The 23,389-nt window shown below is 47.8% G+C and overlaps 1 protein-coding gene across 3 annotated transcripts in view; it reads left to right on the forward strand.

Annotated features, from left to right (window-relative positions):
- Positions 1–23,389, forward strand: part of TRAM2 (translocation associated membrane protein 2) — an 80,528-nt gene that overhangs the window by 43,691 nt on the left and 13,448 nt on the right. For all 3 annotated transcript variants that reach the window (XM_028097501.2, XM_028097502.2, XM_028097504.2), the window contains 2 exons: positions 20,174–20,283; positions 20,787–20,903. In XM_028097501.2, the coding sequence (XP_027953302.1) occupies positions 20,174–20,283; positions 20,787–20,903 (227 nt within the window). The remainder of the gene's footprint in view (positions 1–20,173; positions 20,284–20,786; positions 20,904–23,389) is intronic.

A 23,389-nucleotide genomic window follows, 5' to 3' on the forward strand; every position in this document is an offset into this window, starting at 1 on the left:
GTTAAACAGTAACTCCCCACCCCAACCCCGCCCGTGCTACTTCCTGCCTCTACGATTTGACTACTCTAGGTAGCTTATGTAGGTGGAATCGTAGACTGTTTGTCTTTTTGTGACTGGTTAAAATTTATATTTGTAGATAAACATTTTTCAAAATACATGACTGGGTCAAGTACTATGCACATTTTAAAGGTTTTTATATATACATTGTGTGATACATGATACTCAGAGGAAATTTATAAAATGCAGATAAACATAGGAAGATAGAAATCACACATGACACCACCACCCAGCTAACCACTACAGTTCATGAGTGTTGATTTATAACCCACTATTTTTGCTTTTAGTATATGATGAGCCTTCTTGCCATGCCATTAATTATTATTCTATTCAGTAAGATATTTTGAAAAGCTGCAGAATATTTTTTTTTAAGATTTTATTTATTTATTTGACAGAGAGAGAGAGAGCACAGGCAGGGGAGTGGGAGAGGGAGAAGCAGGCTCCCCGCTGAGCAAGGAGCCTGATGCAGGACTCGATCCCAGGACCCTAGGATCATGACCTGAGCCGTAGGCAGTTGCTTAACCGACTGAGCCACCCAGGTGCCCCAGCTGCAGAGTATTTCTTAATAGGGATTACCACCAATTATCTATTCAATCCCATATTATTGGATATTTAAGTTTCCAGCTTCTGTTGTAAACGGTGCTACAGTAAACATTCTTGGGACTAAATTTTAACATGCATTTCTGATTATTTTCTCGGGATACATTCCTACTACTTGAATTTCTGGGTCAAGTACTATGTACATTTTAAAGGTTTTATATATGCATTGCCAAAATACCCTCTCTCATCTCATTCTTATGACCCATAACTCCTAAGCTTTTAAGGTTTTTTTTTTTTTCCAAATTTAAAATGGAGAGGCTTTTTTTTTTTTTTTAGTGTCACGATGCCTATTTATTAATTTATAAAGAGAGATCCAGCTATTGAATGTTGTGTTGGTATTTTCATTGCATTTCTCCCTGAAGTCCATTTGTATGGGAAGCCAGATCATAACCCAACACTGCTTTATTAATTTAGCATGAGAAAGTACTGTCCTGGGGGCCACAGCAGCTGATGTGCGTGTGACCAGGGCATGCTTTTATTATAGGAAGGGCCTCAGAGATACTGTGGGTTCAGTTCCAGACCACCGTCGTAAAATGAATAGTGCAGTAAAGCACATCAGATGAATTTTTTGGTTTCCCCGTGCATATAAACAGCTCTGTCTACACTCTAGCCTGTTAAGCCTGCAATAGCATTATGTCTAAAAAGCAGATTCGCACCTTAAGTAAGAAGTTTATTGCCAACAAATGCTAACCATCATCTGAGCTTTCAGTGAGCTGTAATCTCTGATCACAGATGACCGCAGCAAACATAATAATAACAAAAGCCTTTGAAATATTTTAAGAGTTACCAAAATGTGACACAGAGGCAAGTGAACAGATGCTGTTGGGAAAATGGCCCTGATACACTTGCTTGACACAGGGTTGCCATTAAGCCTTCAATTTGTAAAAAAAATGCAGTGTCTGCAAAGTGCAGTAAAGCGAAGTGCAATAAAATGAGATATGCCTGCGTTTGTAAAGCGAGATCACGAGCGGAGGGTCGATTTCTGAGTTTGAAACTTTCCCAGACAAGTGATATCCTAAAAGAGTCCATCTCCTGCTGGGATGAGAAGGTAGACTTCTGGCTCCAGGGCTGAACCTGGAACCTCTGAGCATAAAGAGCTTCCCACCAGGATTTGGAGGTATGCCACTATTGATCATATCATGCTCTCATTTATTTTTTTTTGTTTTGTTTTAAAGATTTATTTATTTGTTTGGGGGGGGCACGGGGAAGGGGCAGAGGGAGAGGAAGAGAGAGAATCCTCAAGCAGACTCCTGGCTGAGCGTGGAGCCCAACACGGGACTCGATCCCAGGACCCTGAGATCATGACCTGAGCTGAAATCAAGAGTTTGATGCTTAACCAACTGAGCCACCCAGGCACCCCTCATTTGTTTGTTTTAAATAATTAATTAATTGATCAATCCATACGAATGTTTGTGTGTCTCCTGTGCTCCAAACCCTGGGTGTTAAGTAATTTACAAAACATCTGATTTCTTTCTTTCTTTTTTTAAAGGAATTGTTATTTTAAATTTTCACTAAAAAGCAATCTGGGAGGGGTACGACCTATTTGTAGATGAGCAAAGAGGTAAGAATTACATCTGAGTTCTTGGAAAGCATGAACAAGCAAGCAGAGAGTGAAATGAATTAAAGTTTTTAATTTTTATTTTTAATTTTAATTTTTCAATTTTTTTATTTGGGTACAGTTGACATACAATGTTACGTTAGTTTCAGGTGTGCAACTTAGCTATTAGACAAGTTTATACCTTGTGCTAGGCTCACCACAAGTGTAGCTGCCATCTGTCAGCATTCGGTGCTGTTACAGTATCACGGACTACATTCCTTATGCTGTGCCTTTTCTTCCTGTGACCCTTCATTCCATAACTAGAAGCCTGTCTCCTCTTCCCCTTCCCCCATTTTGCCCATTCTCTTCCCTTCTCCCTTCAGGTAAATATCAGAGAACAATACATTTTGTTCTCTGTATTTATAGGTCTGAATCTGCTCTTTTTTCATTTTTTTTCCTTCTTCCTGTTCCTCTTCTTCTTCTTCTTTTTTTTTTTTTTTAAGTAGGCTCCATGCCTAATGTGGAGCCCAATGCAGGGCTTGAACTTACAGCCCTGAGATCAAGACCTGAGCTGGGATCAAGAGTCAAGACGCTTAACCAACTGAGCCACCCAGGAGTCCTTGATTCTGCTTTTTGTTTATTCATTTGCTTTGTTTTTTAGATTTCACATATAAGTGAAATCATATGGTATTTGTCTTTCTCTGATTTATTTCACCTCTAGGTCCATCCTTGTTGTTGTAAATGGCAAGATCTCATCTTTTTTTTATGGCTGTGTAATATTCTGTTCTCTTTTTCTATCATACACACACACACACACACACACACACACACACACACACGTGCCCCACATCTTCCTTATTCATTCTTCCATGTCTTGGCTACTATAAATAATGCTGTAATGAACATAGGGATGCATATATCTTTTTGAATGAGTGTTTTCGCTTTCTTTGGGTAAGTATCCAGTAGTAGAATTATTGGGTCATATGGTATTTCTATTTTTAATTTTTTGAGGAGCCTCCATGCTGTTTTCCACAGTGGTTGGACCAATTTACATTCCTACCAGCAGTGCACATGGGTTCCCTATTCTCCACATCCTCACCAACACCTGTTAGTTTTGTGTCTGATTCTAGCCATTCTGACAAGTATGAGGTGTTCTCTCATTGTTTTGATTTGCATTTCCCTGATGATTGGTGATGTTGAGCTACTTTCCACGTGTCTGCTGGCCATCTGTATGTTTTCTTTGGAAACATGTCCGTTCAGGTTCTCTACCCATTTTCAATTAGATTTTTTGTTTTTTTTTCTTTTTTTGGCATAGAGTTGTAGGAGTCCTTTACATATTTTAGATATTAGCCCCTTACCAGATAGATCACTTGCAAGTATCTTTTCCCATTACTGTAGGTTGCCTTTTTGTTTTGTTGACTGTTACCTGGGGTGTGCAGAAGCTTTTTATTTTGATGTAGTCCCAGTAGTTTGCTTTTGCTTTTGTTTCCCTTGCCTCAGGAGACATTTCTAGAAAAATGTTGCTATAGCCCATGTCAGAGAAATTACTGCCTGTGTTCTCTTTTTGGATTTTTATGGTTTTAGGTCCCCCATTTGTGTATGTGATGTCAGAAAGTGGTCCAGTTTCATTCTTTTGCATGTGGCTGTCCAGTTTTCCCAACACCATTTATTGAAGAGACTGTCTTTTCCCCATTGTAGATTCTTGCCTCCTTTGTCATAGATTAATTGACCATATAAGCGTAGGTTTATTTCTGGGCTCTCTCTCCTATTCTATTGATCTGTATGTCTATTTTTGGTGCACAAAACATGTCTGATCTCTGACTCCTGGAGCTCACCATTTATTAGGGAGGGATTGATAGTGAACAAGTAAATAATAAAAAATTATGGTTGTGGTAGGGGTGGTGAAGGGAATAGATAAGCTTATGTGTGATAAAGAAAACTGAAAAAGTAAGGACAGAAGATGTTGCTGAGAAGCTGACATTGGAGCCGAGTATGTGTGAGAAGTTGTGTTGGGGGCATAGGGAGAGAGTCCAGGCAAGAGAAAGAACATTCCAGGCACAGGGATTAGCATGTGTGAAGGCCTCAAGTGAGAAACAAATGTCTTGGCACGTTCCAGTGCCTGAACAAAGGCCAGTGTGACTGGAGCCAGCTGGGTTTGGCATTTTTCTAGGGTGGGGTTATTGAATTCTGCTCCTGGCATCCTCCTCTCAGCCAGAAGAAGGCCTGGGTAGAGGTGAAGGTACATGATAAGCCGTACTGAAACGAGGAGGTTTCAGTTACTTTAGAAAGAGGGGATAAAGTATTGTTAAATAGCCTCTCTCTTGCTTAAATCTTGCCATTTGGGGCTAATTCGAAATATGACAAGCAAATAATCAAGAGAAGCAATGAAATCAGAACAGCCTGCTTAATTTTGTTGGGCCTCCTTAAGCACCAGCTCGGTCCGGTCGTGTTTGGTTTGTAAGTACGGGAGGAAAGCAGACTTCTCATGGGAAAACAGCAGTTCACAGTAACAGGTCTGTTGAGGTTGCGATTTTCAGAGCCCTCCTCCCAAATCTCTTTAAGGCTGAGGGTGCTTGGGAACATATCCTTTTTGTATAACCTGGGTAAATTCTGGTTTCTAAGGTTTCTTTAAACTGTGTAACTTGCTCAGTTCAACATTTATTTATTTATTTTTCAATTCGACATTTATTTATTTATTTTAAAGGTTTTATTTATCTGAGATAGAAAGAGAGAGAGCAAGAGCAGGGGGGAGTGGGAGAGGGAGAAGCAGACTCTCACTGAGCAAGGAGCCCGAAGTAGGACTCGACCCCAGGACCCTGGGATCATGACCTGAGCCGAAGGCAGACACTTAACCGACTGAGCCACCCAGGCGTCCGTTAAATTGGACATTTAGTAGAGCAGTGGCTGTGTTCATAGAAAGCGGTCTCCCATCTCTGAATCCCCGTGTCTTTCCTTGGCTGAGGTTTTCAAGTTCTGCGGACAATAGCTAATGGTAATGCCTCTCTCTTCTCCTCCCTCCTCCCAGCTCCCTGTATCCGTGTATAGGGCTAAGGTCACAAAAGTGCCACCAACTGAGTGGCTTACCAACAGAGATTCATTGTCTCACAGTTCTGGAGGCAAGAAGTCCAAGGTCAAGGCATCAGCAGGGCCACGCTCCCTCTCCAGGCTCAGCCCTGGCTTCTGGTTCCTTGGCTTGTGGCTGCAGAATGCCTGTCTTCATATGGCATTTGCTTTGTGTGCATGTCAGTCTCCGCATCCACGTTTCCCCTTTTTATAAGGACATCAGTCACATTAGATTAGGGGCCCACTCTACCCCACTGTGACCTCATCTTCACTCACGGCATCTGCTACGATTCTATTTCTAAATAAGGTCACGTTCTGAAGTGGCGGGGGTTAGGACTTCAACAGATGAATTTGCGGGGATGCAATTCAACTCATAATACCAGCCATAAATGTATGATTTTGTCCCATTATAATGAGCTGGCTAAGAAGATTAAGCCCCATTCAGAGAGATGGGCATTACTCTTGTAGTAATAAGTTGTGCACATCCTGATGGAATGCCTGTCACGCTTCATCCTTGTGTTTTTCTTTAAAGTCAACGGCAAAGAAGCAGGAAGTGTTCCCTGTTACCAAATCCCTACTGTCCTTATTCCCATTTTGCTACCCTGTCAGGGTTGCCAGACTTAGCAAACAGAAATCCAGGACTGCCAGTTAAATTTGAATTTCAGATAAACAGTATTTTCTTTTTTCTTTTTTCGTATGAGTATATCCCAGATTATACATGGGACATAATTATACTAGAAAATTCTTTATCTATCTGAAATTTAACTGGTCTTTTTTTTTTTTTTTTTTTAAGTAGGCTCCACTCTGGGCTGGGCTTGAACTCAACAACTCTGAGATCAAGACCTAAGCTGAGACCAACAGTTGGGCGCTTAACTGACTCAGGTACCCCAGTCGTCTTGTGTTTTATCTCGCAACCACACACCTTGCCCAGCTCTGGCAAGGAATAAAATGTCCAGTTTTTGGTCTTACCATTAGACACCGAGTCTTCTTTCTGATTAAAATACCCCAAAGTGTCGGTGTTATGGCCAGAAGTAGAATGTAAAAGCTCAGAAGATTCTTTACAGGGGCGCCTGGGTGGCTCAGTTGGTTAAGCGACTGCCTTCGGCTCAGGTCATGATCCTGGAGTCCCGGGATCGAGTCCCGCATCGGGCTCCCTGCTCAGCGGGGAGTCTGCTTCTCCCTCGGACCCTCTTCCCTCTCGTGCTCTCTATCTCTCATTCTCTCTCTCTCAAATAAATAAAATCTTAAAAAAAAAAAAAAGATTCTTTACACAGACAGACCCTTCCGTCTAATCCAGAGCAGGTGACTTCAGATGGGTTTTTACGAGGTTGAGCATTTACAAGGTTGTTTTGGGTTGTGCCACTAATTTGCCGAATGACTCAAGGCCTACTGGCTTTTCATCTGATCTAGAACAAGTGACCCCAAATGGGCTTAACACTTATAAGGTTGTTTTGGGTTGTGCCGCTAATTTGCTCCCTTGTCTTGGGTGGACTGTTTAACATTTGTTGTCTCCATCGTTTCATCTGCAAAATTGAGAGCTATGGTCACGGTCTCAAGCCCATGTGTTTTCTGATTGCAGGAAGCCCCAAGAGTCCTCTTAAGTGCTTGCCCCTCAAATTGTCCTTGGACCCGCACCATTCACATCACCTGGGAACTTATTAGACATGCAGGCTCCCAGGCCCCACCGCACAACTACTGCATCAGATCTTGCTTTTTTTTTAAGATTTATTTATTTATTTGAGAGAGAGAGAGAGTGTGCATGCCCTTGAGCAGGGGAAGGGGCAGAGGGAGAGAGAGAATCTCAAGCAGACTCCAGGCCGAGCATGGAGCCCATTGCAGGGCTCGATCCCAGGCCCCTGAGATCATGACCTGAGTGGAAAACGAGAGTCAGCCACTTAACGGACTGAGCCACTCGGGCGCCCCCAGATCTTGCTGTTTAAGGAGAGCCACAGGTGATTCCTGTAAAGACTGAAAAGTGCTGTTCTCAATGCCTTGCATAAAAAGCACCAGGCAGGCTTTGAAACGACCCTGTGCTTCCGACCTTGAAGGTGAGACAGGGAGACCCACTCGGTCCTGTAACTTGTTTGTATTTTTCTGTGCTCTCCCAATTTTGGTTCTTCTAGAACTCTTTGGTTGGCGGGGGTGGTGGTGGAGGGAGGTGAGGAGTACCACGGGAGTAGATTTGGTTTCGAGCTGGGCCGTAGCTCCCAAAGAAGTCATGGCCATGTTTGTAAGGCAGTGTGGGCAGGGGTCATGGTAGCTGTACATTCCTGAGCCTGTTGCTCCACCCCTCGATCAACAAGGCTGAGGGACCCCTTCAGGAGAAGGGTTTGTTTTGTAGTCCTCAGAGGTGACAAGGACACATCCCTGGCTCGCGTGGTCCTCGGTGGCTTTATCGCCCCCAGCTGCTGGGCGACATTTTGTAGCTAGGGTTGCAAAGGCCACGGACCTCCCCCGCCAGAGCTTGGCCGTGGTTCTCATGGTCCCTGGTAGGACGAGACGCACACTGCCCTGTAAAACCCCCTCAGACAGATGGTTCTCAGGCCTCATTCATCTGAATGCCTTTGTCCAGGGCTCAGAGCGTGTTTTTGTTCCCTGTGCTGCCTGGCAGGAATTAGTCTTGTCTCCTGCTCGTATCACGTACTTGAAAGACTGGCATCACGTATCAGACTGAGCCCCTGCTTGTCAGATAAGCTTGTGGGGGACAAAAGGGAAGAGACAGGTGGGCAGCAGCGGCTCTGGAGACGGAGCCTTGCTTGATTACAGAGCAAGCTACCCACCCTGGACCTGTGGCCTACCCAGCTGGAGGATACTCGAGGCTCACCTAGCCTGGCCCCATCCTTTTTCCCCTGAGGGGGCTGAGACACAGAGAGACCTTCCCAGGGATCCACCACAGGCTGGGCTGCTCCCACCCCATGCAGCACCAGCACCAGGGCCTGGGCAAACCGTGGGAAGGCTGGGTTTGCTAAGTGGGTGATGGGGAGAGGGAGGGGACCCACCAGGGAGGCAAAGACCTGGCTCTGTCCTGGCCCCTCGGGCCTAACAGCCCCCAAGATTCCCTTTGGCCCTAGAGTCCTGCCTGTATGAATAAGAAGAACCCATATTCCCCAGTGTCCCTGGCCTTATTGGTCAACCATCTCAAAAAGAGTGGGGAGCCTCTGACCCAGGACTGATAGCCAGCGACCGCCATCCGTAAATTGAAACTTGTTCTTGAACTTGCTGCCTTCCTCTATTTGGTCTGCTCAAACAAACTACCACAGACTAGGTGGCTTATAAACACCAGAAACCTACTTCTCCCCAGTCTGGAGGCTGGAAGTCTGAGATGAGGGTGCCAGCAGGGTCAGGTGAGGGCCCCCTTCCAGGCACAGACATCTTGTTGCCTCCTGACGGGGTCCGGGGGGGAGGCAGGGAGAGCTGTGGGTTCCCTTGTAAGGGCCCAGCCCCATCCACGAAGGCTTCACCTTGTGACCCAAGCACCCCCCCCAAAGGCCCCTACCTGTAACACCTTTACATTGGCGTTAGGACTCCAACATGTGAATTTGGGGCAGGGGGAGGACACCTTCACACCAGGGCACCTGTTATCGAAGCCTAACAATTGTGTAGAAAAGTGGACAAACCATAAGTGGTCAGCTCAGTGAGTTTTCACGAGGTGAACACATCAGCGCCTCCAGTGACCCCTTCCAGCCTAGACCTGATTTTCACCAGTTCCCTGTTACAGCCCGGAGGATTCATCCCCTTCAGTGTGCAGTTCTAGAGGCTTAAGTAACTGGAACCCCTGAGTGGCTGTGGCTGAGGGTTCACCAGCCAGAAGCCTAGCAATGGCGCCCTTGACCCGCTGCCGCCTCTTCTCTTGGATTTTCTTGCTCTTTCCCTTCCCCCCACACCCTCTGATCCAGACCCCACCCCCACGTTTTTACTTCACATTCCCGTCTTTCCTGAGCCAATCTTGTCTTCTGTCTAGCTTTGATAATTGTTTTCTTATTCAGTTCCTACTGAAATTTTGTTCCTAATTTAACGATGCACTTGTTGACATTTTTATCCAGGGGGAGAAAAAAAGCTGTGATTCTAGGTCTATTCTTTTTTTTTCTTTTGTATGTGATCCTTGAGTTATTTTTCCTTTATGGCTCTCAATGAATTTTTTTTTTTTTTGTAAAGCTCACGTTTTCCCTTCCTGTAGGTGTTCTCCACGTGCTGCCTGTTGTCCGCTCAGGTGGGTTGTAGATAGAAGCCTCACGTTTGTAAACTGCAGCAGGGACTGAGTGTGTGCTTGGCACCTCGGAGTTATTGCTGTATTTCTTCCCTGAACGCCCTGGGGCGGGGGGTTTGCAGCCTTGTAAAAAGGAATGGTACTTCAAAAAAACAATTCCAAAGTTAGGCCCTTTATTTCCAAATTCTCTTTACTGCTTCTCTCACTTCTGCTACATCTTTTTACATCATGAAAGTATCCTTTTCTTATCTATTTTACTAGAAAATTGGCAGAAATGTATCCCGAGTCCTGTAATATGGGGTTAAAATGGTAACCTTGACGATTCCTGTGCTAGCTAGATCTTTAGTTAACTGGGTGGAGCGGGGGCGGGGGCGGGGTGTGAGGAAGGATCATATAAGGGTGTGTAATTTTTGCGAGGGCTGCCGTGACAAAGGACCACAGACCGAGTGGCTTCAATAACAGAAATTTATTGTCTCCCAGTCCTGGAGGCTAGAAGTTCCAAGATCAGGGTGTTGGCAGGTTGGTTCATTTGAAGGCCCTGAGTGAAGGCTCTATTCCAGGCCCCTCTCCTTGGCGTATGGATGGCCATCTGTGTGTGTGTGTGAGAGAGAGATGTCCAGTTTCCCCTTTTCGTAAGGACACCAGTCAAATGGGGTTAGCGCCCACACTAATCTTATTGTAACTTGATGACCTCTATAAAGACCCTGTGTCCCAGGGAGGTCATATTCTGAGGTGGTAGAGGTTAGGACTCCAACTTAATCATTTTGGGGTGGGGGGAGCCACAGTCAACTCCTAACAGCCGAGTGCGTGTGAGCACCTCGGTGGTGCTTGTAGTTCTGACGCCGCTGGCCCCATCTTCTGGGTCGGGAGGCCAGTGAGGGCATGGCCTGGCAGCCTGGTCGGACGTAGGAATGGAGGTCAGGATGCCGCCCTTTGAGGCGCTCTGCCCCACGCCTGTCCTCAGCCGCACTCATATGGCGCCTCGGGGAGAATGCAGGCCTTCAGGGTTTAACAGATGCACCGTCTGTATGATTCGAGGGGGAGTCAGAAAGCCAGGAGGCCTTGGCTTCTGCCACTGGCCGCGTGCTGGGGGCCTTGGCACACCCCTCACTAGCTGCTGGCCTCTAAACCTCAGCTGCCGGGTCTGTAAAATGGGCATAATACTCAGGATTCCTGTGAGAGGCGAATGATGCCACCTACGAAATGTGTTCACTACAGCGCCTGGCACAGAGCATGTGCTCAATAAATGGCTTATGGTTGTTGTTTGTAATGTTTATCCTAAATAAGCTCCCTCGTGGGAGTACCTTTTGTGTGTGGTGCATGATGACAGTTATGTTCTCTTATCTTCGGATTCTGGTGGAAGTGGTCATAATGATCCCCTCTGTGTAGCACTTTACAGTTTGTAAGGCAGTTATCGATTTCATCCTTCTACCTTTGATGGTATAGGGTAGGTGGTGTGATCCTCATTGCCCAGGGCGGGTGAGTGCGGGCAGAGAGACCTTGGGTCACATGATTGGCCGCTGGCAGCTCCAGAAATGAGCTTCAGGTCTCTCCATGCCTGGTCTGGGTCCCTGTGGGGGGGCGGGGGGGGATGAGGTGGGAAAGATACCACTTCTTTAATTTTATTTGTACAAAGTGGAAGAATTTGGACGTGTATTTAAAGATCACTTTTTGAGTAGAAACTACACTCACCTGTCCAAAACGTCGGAGTGAAAGTCCTGATCCCACCCTGAACTCTTCCTTTGAGAGCCCCGTCCCCTATGGATGATCCCCGTTGCTTCCTTTGTGCCCTTCCTGGATTTCTCCTCTCACCTTCCAGTATTTCTTTATGCACACACAAACACGCATGTTTCTTTTCTCTTTCTCCTAGAACTGGTAGAATACTGTGTGTTCTGTACCTTGCTTCCCCCCGCCGCCCCCAAATAAGTAATTGGTCCTGGATATCCTTCCATGGCGACATGTAGAGAGCCTTGTCGTTTTCCTCACAAACCGAACTGAGATATAGCACGTGCTGTGAAGCACACTTTAAGGGCCCAGCTTGGTGAATTTGCACACAGGTGCACACCCATGCACCTAGATCAAGATACCGCCTCCCAGCGTCCTCTGAGCCAGTACCCCTTCCCAAAGCGACCATTATTCTGCTGTCTAAATCTCCTGATTAGGTTCCCCTGTTTTTGATCTTGGTCTCTCATTTTTAAAAACCGCTCCATTGTTTATGTTGGAATCACCTGGAGATGTCATTGTGTGTGAAGGCCGGGGCCCTCCCAGGAGTGTCTGGGGTAGATTGCAGGAGCATTCATCTCCAAGCTCACGGCTGATGCTGGTGCTGCTGGTCTGCAGCCACACTTGGAGTAGCCCCAGTGCATTAGAACTAGGATCTGTGTAACCAGGCCCCAGTAGATGAAAACCACTTGGATTGCTGCCATTAGTTTATTGTTAAAAACAGTGCTGTGGTGCATAACCTTGTACACGTGTCATTTTGAACATGGCAGGTATCACCATAAGATAAATTCCCAGAAGTGGAGTTGCCACATCAAAGGGTGGATGCACTTGTAATCTCAATAGAAATTGCCAAATTGCCCTTCCGAAGAAGGGGTCCGTTTTGCATTCTCATCAGTGTGTGAAAGAGAGCCTGAGTATATTGTCACGCTTTGGATTTTTGCCAATCTGATAGGTATGAAATGGTAGCTCACTGTAGTTTTAATTTGCATTTCTCTTCGGTGTAGGGTTGAGCATCTTTTTAAATGCATAAGGGCCATCTCTTTGTGAATTGTTCATATCCTTGTGCATTTTTCTGTTGCAGTTTTGATCTTTTTATCCTCAAGTGGTGGGAGCTCTTTACATGTTAGCGAGATTAGTCTTTCATTTATCGTCTGAATTACGAATATTTTCCCCCAGGTGATCATTTGCCTCTTGATTTTGCTTGTGGTGATTTTTTTTTTTCATATCTAAGGTCTTTTTAAATTTGTTTTAAGATTTTTGAGAGCGAGCGTGCCAGAGAGAGAGCACAAGCGGGGGGAGGGGCAGAGGGAGAAGCAGACTCCCCGCTGTGCAGGGACCTTGAGCCCAGGACCCTGGGACCATGACCTGAGCCAAAGGCAGACGCTTAACCGACTGAGCCACCCAGGCGCCCCTAAGTTCTTCTAGAACTTCAAAATAACGTGGAAACAGAGTTGGCCGTAAGCACAGAAACCTGCAGAAAGTGCATTTTGTCATATCCTGGATGTGCAGGTGTTATGAAAGGCACCAGGAACCAAGAGACGGCCGGATGGTGCAGTGATGCTCTCTGAACAGCCAGCTTTTCACACAAAGGTGCAAGGCTCGTTGGAAGATACCCAGACTCTAAGGATCTGAAAGGTGGCTAGGTTGACTCCAAGCAGTCACCAACCAGCTCAAGTCCTAGGAAGACGTGCGAGACCGCACAGGAGTACCCGGACGAGATGGGCACACGTAAGGCAGAGGGGAGAAGCTGCTTACAGGTGACACCAAAGGAAACAGGAATGTATCTCTTAGTTACAGGAAGCAAAACAGGATGTCCATAAGAACGTTACTCCTGTGAAGGGACAGCTGCTGACAGAGGTGGTCAAAACAGCCAAGGCTCATATTGATGACTCTAGCTCTCTTTTTAAACCGTGATCAGAGATAAGCCAAGCAAATGCCACGTTTAATGGGAGAGGAATAATGCATCTACAGTTGGAAGATCAGTACTGAAGGTGCTTTCTTCCGAAGCTGGATTGATTCCTACGAAGGGCATATTGACACATTCTGGTGGGGTGCGTAGGAGGAAGGGTGTCAGGGGTCATGTAGGCTGGAGGCTCCATATTGGTGGCCCATGGTCAGAGTTGGCCTGCAGATTTATTTTCTTTGGCTAGTCTGGTGTTGGCCCATGAAGTGTTTTTTTATTTTTTTTTATAATTTTGAATTAGTCCCCAATATTTTTAAATCAGATGATTTCACGTAAAAATTTTTCTCTTTGCTTCTGGAATATCAGGAATCTGGCCACACTGGGCTGCACCCCTCCCCTGGCCACAGTCTCTGAGGAGCACCTTCCCTACTCCTTCATCACCCCCGGGGGACATACGCTGTGTGGCTTCCCACAGTCACCCTCTAGCATCCCTGACATCGAGACTACCTGTCAGTTACTGTGTATTCCAGTTTTAACTGTCTTTTATTTTTAAAAAGATTTTATTTGACAGTACAAGTAGAGTGGCAGGCAGAGGGAGAGAAGCAGGCTCTCCGCTGAGCAGGGAGCCGGATGTGGGGCTCGATCCCAGGATCCTGAGATGATGACCTGAGCCGAAGGCAGACGCTTAATGACTGAGCCACCCAGGCACCCCTTTAACTGTCTTTTAGTAAGGTGGAAAAGGAATTGGATATTTTTTTTTCTTGTACTGAGAACTTTTTTAAAATTTAAATTTTAGTGAACATACAGTGCAATATTGGTTTCTGGAGTAAAAATCACTGATTCGACACATACAACACCCAGTGCTCATCATAACAAGTGCCCTCCTAAATACCCATCCCCCACCTAGCCCATCCCCCCACGCACCTCCCTCCATCAGCCCTCAGTTTGCTCTCTGTTGTTAAGGGTCTCTTATGGCTTGTTTCCCTCTCTCCTTTCTTCCCCTTCCCATATGTTCATCTGTTTTGTTTCTTAAATTCCACATAGGAGTGAGATCATCTGGTTTTTATCTTTCTCTGACTTCTTTCATTTAGCATAATGTACTGTAACTCCATCCATGTCGTTGGAAATGGCAAGAGTTCCTTCTTTTCGATGGCTGAGTAATATTCCACGGTGAGTGTGTGTATACCACGCCTTCTTTATAGGAAAGTGGCTATTTCTTGTCCCTCTCTCAAAGCAGGAAGGTGAACGATAGACCAAGAGGGCGCTCTGTTTACAGCTGTACTGTGGAAGGGGTGATGTCAGCTGTCTAAGGCAGCGGACCTCTGCTGAAAGGTGTGATCTTGCGAGACCTGGACTGCTTTGCTCGTTTGGGTTATCCACCTGGTACCTGTCGGCATTTTGCTGCGACTCGTGACCAGGGGGGCCTCTCTGGGCTAATAGCTCAGAGACATGCTTCAAGTTACTTTTCTGCAAAACTAGTATAGGTTACTGCAAACCATGGCCAGCCTCTTTGAGAGCTTGTGCAAGACAGGGGCAGCCCTTCAAGAGGAGGGGCTCCAACTTGGGTAGTGAGGATTTTTATAAGAATTAGTAACCAAAAACCTAAAAAATATATATATAATACACACACACACACACACACACACACACACACACACACACAGGATTTTTATAAGAATTAGTAACCAAAAACCTAAAAAATATATATATAATACACACACACACACACACACACACACACACACACACACACACATCAATTTGTTTATGGCCTCCTGGAAGATCACAAAGTTCCAGCCTCTGGCTCTGTGGAGAGCAGAAGGAGCCAAACCGTCAAACCAGTTTCCTTTCCTCCTTCGATCAAAATTGGGGAGATAGCAGATCAGGGGAAAGCACCAGAGATACTGTGTATGAATCAGAGCACAGCTTTTGAGTATTTATGGATGCTGCTACTTGTTACCAGAGTAGGAGAAGGACTTCAGGGGAATGGATCATCACCAGTAAGCATGCGGGACAAGGGGTGGGGGTGAGTGGGTCATGTTGGCCGTGAGGTGGTGTTTGGTGGCTGGGCTGGGGCACTGAAGCCCCTGGGAGCCCTGAGAAGGGCTTCTGTCCCTTACCTTTCTGAACCCTGTGTCCTCCACTGCTCTCCTTGCCCATCTCATGAGATCAAACAGAATAACACATGTCGCAGAATGCTGAAACCATGAAGGAAGGCTCCAGAGTGCCGATGAGGTTCCAGAAGGAACTTGAGAACCATTCCCCAGGGCCGCTCCATCACCCACATCTATCCGGATGTGTCTTCTTGCCGTGGCTCTGCCACCACACCCTCCTGCCTTCTGTGCATGCTTCTTTAGTTCTCCATGTGGCAGGAAGAGTAAGCTTTATAAATACGGGCCTGAAAGCCTCAGGAGCCTGCCAGGGCCTTTCAGACCTTGCCGGGACCTGTCAGGGGACCTGAAGGTCATGAGCTGGCCCTCCAACCTCATCCCCGCCCTGCCCACCCCATCTGCCTGGGGCCTCTGCCCTCGCAGTGCTCTCCCCCTGCACAGCTCAGCTGTGTCCCCTCCTTGAGCGAGCGATGCTTCTGCTCCCTGTTCCTTCCCCTTGAGCCTTTGGTCCACTTCAGAGTACTTACCTAACACCTGGCCACTGGGGGTGGGTTTTTAATTTAAATAGGGGATAAAATTTGCCATTGTCCCCATTTCTAAGTGTACAGTTCAGTAGTGTTAAATACATTGACACTGTTGGGCAGCCCATCTCCAGAACCCTGTTCTTGCAAAACCACAGCTTTGTAGCTATTAACCAGCAACTCCCCTTTTCTCCCCAGCCCCCACTCCCCAGCATTCTGGTTTGTGTCTGTGAATCGAACTACATACACCTGCAGGTTCATCTGTGCTGTAGCCCACGACAGGATTTCCTTCCTTTTTAAGGCCGAGTAATATTCTGTTGTGGGTCTATATAATGCATTTTGTTTGTCCATTCATCTGTCAGTAGACACTTGAGTCATTTCTACCTTTGGCTATTGTGAAAAGTGTTGCTATGAACATGGGTACACAAATAGTACTTGGAGGATCCGGCTTTCAGTTGTTTCGAGCATATACCCCGAAGTGGAATTGCAGGATTATACGGTAACTCTATTTTTAATTTTTTTTTAATGGAAATATAGTTGACCTACCATGTTGTATTAGTTTCAGGTGTACAACATAGTGACTGGACAATTCTGTACACAGCACCGGGCTCACCACCCTAGGTGTTGTCACCATACGACGTTATTACAATGTTGTTGACTCTATTCCCTTTGCTGTACTTTTCAGCCCCCTGACTTAGTTTATAACTGGTAGGGTGTACCTCTTAATCCCCTTCACGTATTTCCCCCACCCTCGGGCAGACACCAGCTTGCTCTCTGTATATAGGAGTCTGGTTGTTTTTTTGTTTTTTACACGCCACCTATAAGTGAAACCATGAGGTGTTTTTATTTCTCTGACTTCACTTAGCATAGTACCCATAGGGTCCATCCATACTGTCACAAATGGCAAGATCTCCTTTTTTTATGGCTGAGTACTATCCGATTACATCTTCTTTCTCCATTCATCTTCTCAGTGGACCCTCAGGCTGCTTCCATAATGTGGCTGTTATAAATACTGCTACAGTAAACATAGGGGTGCAGATATCTTTCCAGATGACTGATTTCATTTGCTTTGGGTCAATACCCATAGTAGAATTGCTGGATTGTATGGTAGTTCTATTTCTATTTTTGGGCTGGGGGGAACCTCCATACTGTTTCCCACAGTGGTTGGACCAATTTACATTCCCACTACAGTGCACAAGGCTCTCTATTCTCCACGTTGTCACCAACACTTATTTCTTGTTTGACTCTAGCCATCTGACAGGTGTGACGTATTCTCCCATTGTGGTTTTGATTTTGATGATGAGTGATGGGCATCTTTTCATGTGTCGGCCATCTGGATGTCTTCTGTGGACACATGTTTATTCAGGTCCTCTGCCCATCTTTAATCAGATTGTGTGTGTTGACTTGTATAAATTCTTTATATATTTTGCATATTAACCCCTTATTGGATAAATCATTTGCAAATACCTTCTTCCATTCTGTAGGTTGCTTTTTTGTTTTGTTGATTATTTCCTTTGCAGAAGCTTTTTATTTTGGAGTAGGCCCGATAGTTTATTTTTGCTTTTGTTTCTCTTACCTCAGGGGACAGATCCAAAAAAAAGTTGCTAAGGCTGATGTCCAAGAGACTACTGCCTGTGTGTTTGTTTAGGAGTTTTTATGGCTTCAGATCTTAGGTTTAGGTCTTTCATCCATTTTGAATTTACTATTTTTAATATTTTAGGAACTACCATACTGCTTTCCATAGTGACTGTCCCATTTTACAGTCCCACAATCTGTGTACAAAAGCTCCAGTTTATCTACGTCCTCACCAACACTTGTTATTTCCTGTCTTTTGGTGGTTTTTTTTTAAAAAAATGGTAGACATTCTAATGGATGGGAGGTTGTATCATCGTTTTGATTTGCATTTCCCTAATGATAGTGATGGTGGGCACTTTGTCATATACCTGTTGGCCATTCGTATGTCTTTTTTTTTTGATAAATGTCTATTCAGGTCCTTTGCCCATTTTTTAATCTGGTGGTTTGTGTGGGGTTTTTTTGTTTGTTTTTTTTTGTTTGTTGTTGCTGCTGCTGTATTGTAGTTTTAGCCTCCGGTTTTTTAGTGTGAGGATTTGGTGGCACTCACTCTGCTTCAGGAAGGCAGGGCCGGGCCCACCTTGTTCATGGTCTTCTCCTGGTGCCCCGAATGGAGCCCGTGCACGTGGGCTATTTGTTGATGGAAAAACACGCATGTCGCTCTCAACGGCGAAGGGATGAAAGACTGTATTAAGTCATGCACTCATTCTTGTTTCAAGAGGGATCGAAAGCAAGGGTCGCATCTCTTTGGAACCATGGTATTTGGGGGTGAAGAGCGGCAGGTGGCCCTGAAGAGGCTTTAAAGAAGATAATCCAAAGTTGACAGGTGTTGTCTCACTACTCTGGGGCCGTGCTTGTTTGGTTGAGTATAAATCCCATTTTGCCTGGTAATGCTGGTCTCGACAAAACTTTGCATGTGTTTATTTTATGGTTTCAAACTATGCCCCCGTCGAGTGTGTGTGCTTTGGTCCTCCCTTCTGAAGGAGGTGGGGCAAGTATCCTCTCACCTCTAGTGCCTTCTCCAGCCCCCATGCCTGCCTCTTCCCCATGCACCGCCCCCCCCCCCCTGCCCCCAGCCCTCAGCCCCTGGGTGGGCCCGGTGCCGCGTGCTGCCCCTTCTCACCGATGGCCGTCCTCCTGCTTTACTGCAGGCCTCTGTGGTTCCTGACGTGGATCACGGCGGCAGATCCTGACTGGTGTTTTCACCTCCAGGCACGCCGTCATTCACCGTTGCCAGAGTCCACTTCCCCAAACCCGTATTTCATCATTTGCCTGTTGAATCTGAATTCTCCGATGTGTCCGTGTTGCCTTCAGGATCAAGTCCACCCCCTTTCACGGGGCACCCAGGCATTCACCGTGACCTCCCCCGCCACCCCGGCCTCATCCCCTGCACCCTCTGCCTCGATGCTTCTACCCCCTGACCACCATGCCTACCCCCGGGGCTCCGACGTCGTCCTCTCCTAACCCCCAGACCTGCTCCCCGCCACACCACCCCAGCCGGTGTTGCGCCCTGGCCTGCCGCGGCTCGCTGGGGCGCTCTGTGTGCCTCTTGGCCCCGTGTGCCTGTCCGTGGGGTCATTGTCCGTTTGCTTGTCCGTCTCCTCACCGGTCTGTGTGCTCCGAAGCTGGGCCAGTGTCTCTCATCTCCACACTTCGGCAGTTAGCCCAGGGCCCCTCACGGGCAGGTCCTCGTGGAAAGGTGGCAGCAGAGGAAACAGGCAAGTCTGTCCGACCTCGGGGCTCCCAGGCTTGCTGCCCTCCCACCCCTCGGCACTGTGGACTGTCCATTCTCCCAAGTCCAGGGTGGCAGAGGGCGGGGTGGGGCTCTGCTCCGTTCTGTGGCCACCCTGAACCTCCCCGACCCCTGTCTACCTTCTGGTAAATGCATCCCGGCAGAGAGCGATGACTCATAGGTGTGTGACTCAGCGTGCATGCGGCACAGCTGGAACGACAGCCGTGCGTCTGCTGGGCCGAGGCCAGGGGCGCTTTGCAGAGCAGCAGAGATCCAGGCCTGGGTTCACGAGCCCTGGTACCCCTAGCCTGCTAACTGGAATGAAGGTAGAAACCCTCCTCTGTCCGTGGAACACGAGGCTGCCACTGCAGAGCTTTACAAGGCTTGTATGTCTGGGATTCTTGTCTAATTTATTGCCATTAAATGATACTTCAGCCAACTACCGTTTATTGCATGCTCGCCATGGGTGTAGACACTGTGATTAGCATCTTGCATACAAATTATTTCACTTAATGTTCACACTAGCCCAACAACAAAAATAGTCACAAATACATCTGTAGCACTTACGCTGTGCTAGGTAGAGTTCTGAGCCCTTGCATTGAAATCCTCTGATTCTCAGGGAAACCCTACGATACGGGAACTGCTTTTACCCTCATTTTACAGATAAGGAAATTGAGGCACAGAGAGGTGTCCCAACATCACATAGGAAATGACAGAGCTGTGATACAGACTCAGGCTTCTGAGTCCACACTTCTAACCCCCACTGCATGCTTCTCTAACGAAGGCTGCAGTCCCATCTTACAGGGAAGGAAATTGCGGCTCAGAGAGGTTGGTTACTTCTGCCTAGTCACACAGCCAGGGTGAGCTGGAGATTGCTTGTCTCCCACCCTGCCTCCTAACCACCATGCTCTCCTGCCCAGAGGCAGGGGAGGTAGTCATCATGGCAATGTACTTGGGTCTCCTTAACCCTCCCTGTCGGCACTTCCCAAGGGCCACGGCCAGAGGTTGGGTAGGATTCTGGGGAAGAAACTGTCTTCTGCATCTAGGGGTACAGCACGGCACATTCTGCTTCAGAGGTCTCCAGTTTGGGGGTCCCACAGCACTTCCTCAGCCCAGGGATGCCGATGTGGCTCTTCTTACCTCCCTAGATAGTGAGACCGTTCACTACCACTATGGGCCCAAGGACCTGGTCACCATCTTGTTCTACGTCTTCATCACCATCATCCTGCATGCTGTGGTTCAGGAGTACATTTTAGACGTGAGTGACGTGTGTGGGTCCTGACATCATCAGAAGCTGGGGAGATGCCACGGGTGGTGGGGCCTCACCCCAGAGGAGATTGCAGCTCTGGGCCCCTTTGCCTCCTAATTTGTGTGCCCTGATTGGTCCTATTGATTGGACATCCCTTGCCACACACCGTGGTTTCTGTCCCCGCTCACAGCTTTCTTAGTGTGGGGGACGACAGCACTTAATGATGTGAGGGCGTCACACACCTGAAATGGCAGGGCAGCATCCTTATGGGTCTGCCCTATAGCCTGATCGGGGGATGTTTTCTCTACATCTAGGCTGAAGACCTCCATCTTGCCACTTCCTCAAAATGCTTGCCTTGAACTGAGTGCTCTGTGCACACAGCAGGCTTACACGGACTAGCCCGGGTCATGGCCACCTGCTGCCCTTTCATGGGTGGGAAATGGGAGTTCGAAGCCCACCCGTTACCCATCCACCTGCATATATTAACATGTAGGATTCTCTTTATTCCTTAGAAAATCAGCAAACGGCTTCACCTCTCCAAGGTCAAACACAGCAAGTTCAACGAATCTGGGCAGCTGGTCATCTTTCATCTCAGCTCGGTGGTATGGTGCTTCTACGTGGTGGTGACGGTGAGTGGCCCTGGGGACTGGGGCCTGGGCTGCTGGTGGCGCGTCTCTTCTCGGATTGCTAATAAAATAACTGCGGGGCTGAGCTGGGAAGGAACAGAGGCGGGAGCGGTTTGTAAAAACTTTGAGCAGTTTCTTGGAACTGAAGCTATTTTTGCATCCTCATGGTATGAGAGGGGCCAAGTGGTATAGCTGCTCTTTTATAGCTGAAGAGAGCCCTCTGGTCCAAAAATAAGCCCGAGTTCTCGTTACGATGGGTTGGTACGAGAACGATACCGTGCATCTCCATAGCACTGCTCATTTGACTGGGTCCTCCTACCAATGCTATCCAGTGAGAGGAGTCTTATTCTGGTTCCCATGTTAATGGTTTGAAGACCTCCAAGATTGAATTTTGCAGTGTCCCCATGGTCACGTGGTTCGGAAGCGGCAAGGACCAGACTTGGACTTAGGAGTCTGGTTCCAGGTCCAGGACACTTTCTGTTTTCCCATATTGGCCTCCTGCAAACAAGGCCAGCCTCCCCCCTGTCCGCACATCAAATCCTGTGCAAGTCCATGCCCTTCCCACAAGTGCCTGGAGGACCAGACAACTTATCTACCTCTCCTTTCTACACAAAAGGACTCTTCTTTCAAGCAGCCGTCGATACGGTAGAATTCCTTTGTAGCAGGGAATGTGGACAGCCCTTTGGGGTTCACTGTAGCAAGACCCGGCCTGTGGCGCATGACCGTGGTTAATTAGCAGCCCCCCGCCCCCACTTGGAGCACCTCCCGTCTGGAACTTGGTCTCTTTCCCAAGAGCTAGAATTGTCCTGTGCGAAATGCAGGCCCGGGCTTGGAAAATTCAGCAACCCTGTGATCTTTTAGAAGTTCCCTTCCCTGTCTTCCACTGACCTCTCACCCGCTTCCTCTTCCTTCAGTGACCGCGATGAGCTTTCATATCCTAAGGAACTCTGCTTCCAGAGCCGAACGCTGAATTCCTATTCTGAAAGCGGGAGTCAGCATGTCCTTTCATATTTTGCTTCTGTTTCTATTATCTAATCATGGAACAGTCTTCCTAGCCAGAACATTAGGAGTTTTAAATGCCAGGACCACAGGCTTCTGTCCCCCTCAAGAGGGACTGCCCTGTTACACTGTCCCCGGGGGAAGACCTGCAGTGTGGCCTGTGTGAGGAGCACCCCCTGCCGTTGTGCAGTGCACGTCCTGGCCCCCCGGGTCTGGGTAACGCTGGATGCCAGAGCTCTTCTGCCAACCGCTCAGTGTTTGGTTCCTGCAGCCTGCGGAGTCCCCTCGGCTGCTTTGAGGCAGAACGGTCTCAGGGTCTTTCAGAAGAAGCATTGCCTCATCTCTGGATCACTTTTACCCAAGTCAAGTGCTGCCTCACCCCCAGACATTCCACCCGAGCTGTGACACATTTAGACAGATTCTGGAGGCCAAAAGCCATGTTACTAACACCCCTTCCAGAATGTTAAATGCTCAGCAGTTCTGTCTTTGCTTCTCTCAGGCCTGCAAGGGCTTGAAAATGATGATGGCTCCTTAGTCTGGGAGCAGGCAGTACTTTACGTGGGGGAGCTCACAACAGGCTTTTATTATGGGGACAGCCAGGTGCCCCACTCAACATCTTCTGTAGGAAGTGGAGACCCGGGGGACCCTGGAAAGCTCTAGTGACCCCAACTCCTAGTAGCACCATGCAGCCCCTGGCCCTCAGCTGCTCCATCTGCACCGTCCTGTGGGGAATGAAGGTGATTGAGGAAGAAGAGAGAGGGTAGTTTTGTAAAAGGAGTGGAAAGTAGCTAGTGTTTTTTAAATGCTATTTTTCTGTGAGGATGAGATATTTTTTGGTCTTCTTTCTTTCCCCGCCCACATTCAGCTCATCAGCAGGGTCCGCCCCCCGCCCCACTGCAGAGCGTGTCGAGGTGTGGTCCCCGCTTTCTGCCTTGGGCCTGTGGTCCGCAGGGGAGATTTGGGGACCCTGGCAGTACGCTGCTGGCATCGGTGGCCGGAGGCCAGGGACGCCACCGAATGTCCTGCCGTGCACAGGCCCGCCGCCACGACCGAGGCTTGTCCGGCCCCAGGTGTCAGGAGTGCCGAGGCTGGGGAATCCCGCTGTGCAGTCCAAGCTGCCATCCTCTCTCACCTGGACCACTGACTGTCCTCCCAGAAGGAGGCTGTTTTCGCTCCGGTGGCCTGCCACCCAAATCCACTTTCTGCTTAGCCAGACAGGGCTTTTTGGAACATAAGTCCTGCACCCTTGTGTCAAAGCTGCCGTCCCACTTGCAGTGAAGGCGTTTTCTTCCTCACTCCTGTGATCTGGGTCCCCCTCTTCTCACGGCTGCTCTTCTGCTCCTGGCCCTCGGGCTCTGCATGGGTGGTTCCTCCGCCCAGATGCTCCATCCCCTGAATCCGTGGCTGGCTCCTCCTTCCCATCGAAGTCTCCACCTCAGAGTCTCCTCCTCAGGACCCCCTGCCCCACAGCATGTACTGTGTACCCTGCA

Source organism: Eumetopias jubatus, unplaced genomic scaffold (genome assembly GCF_037043125.1).
Source record: "Eumetopias jubatus isolate StellerSeaLion01/CBP00866 unplaced genomic scaffold, mEumJub1_p1.0 scaffold_6, whole genome shotgun sequence".
In the NCBI taxonomy this organism is placed as follows: Eukaryota; Metazoa; Chordata; class Mammalia; order Carnivora; family Otariidae; genus Eumetopias; species Eumetopias jubatus.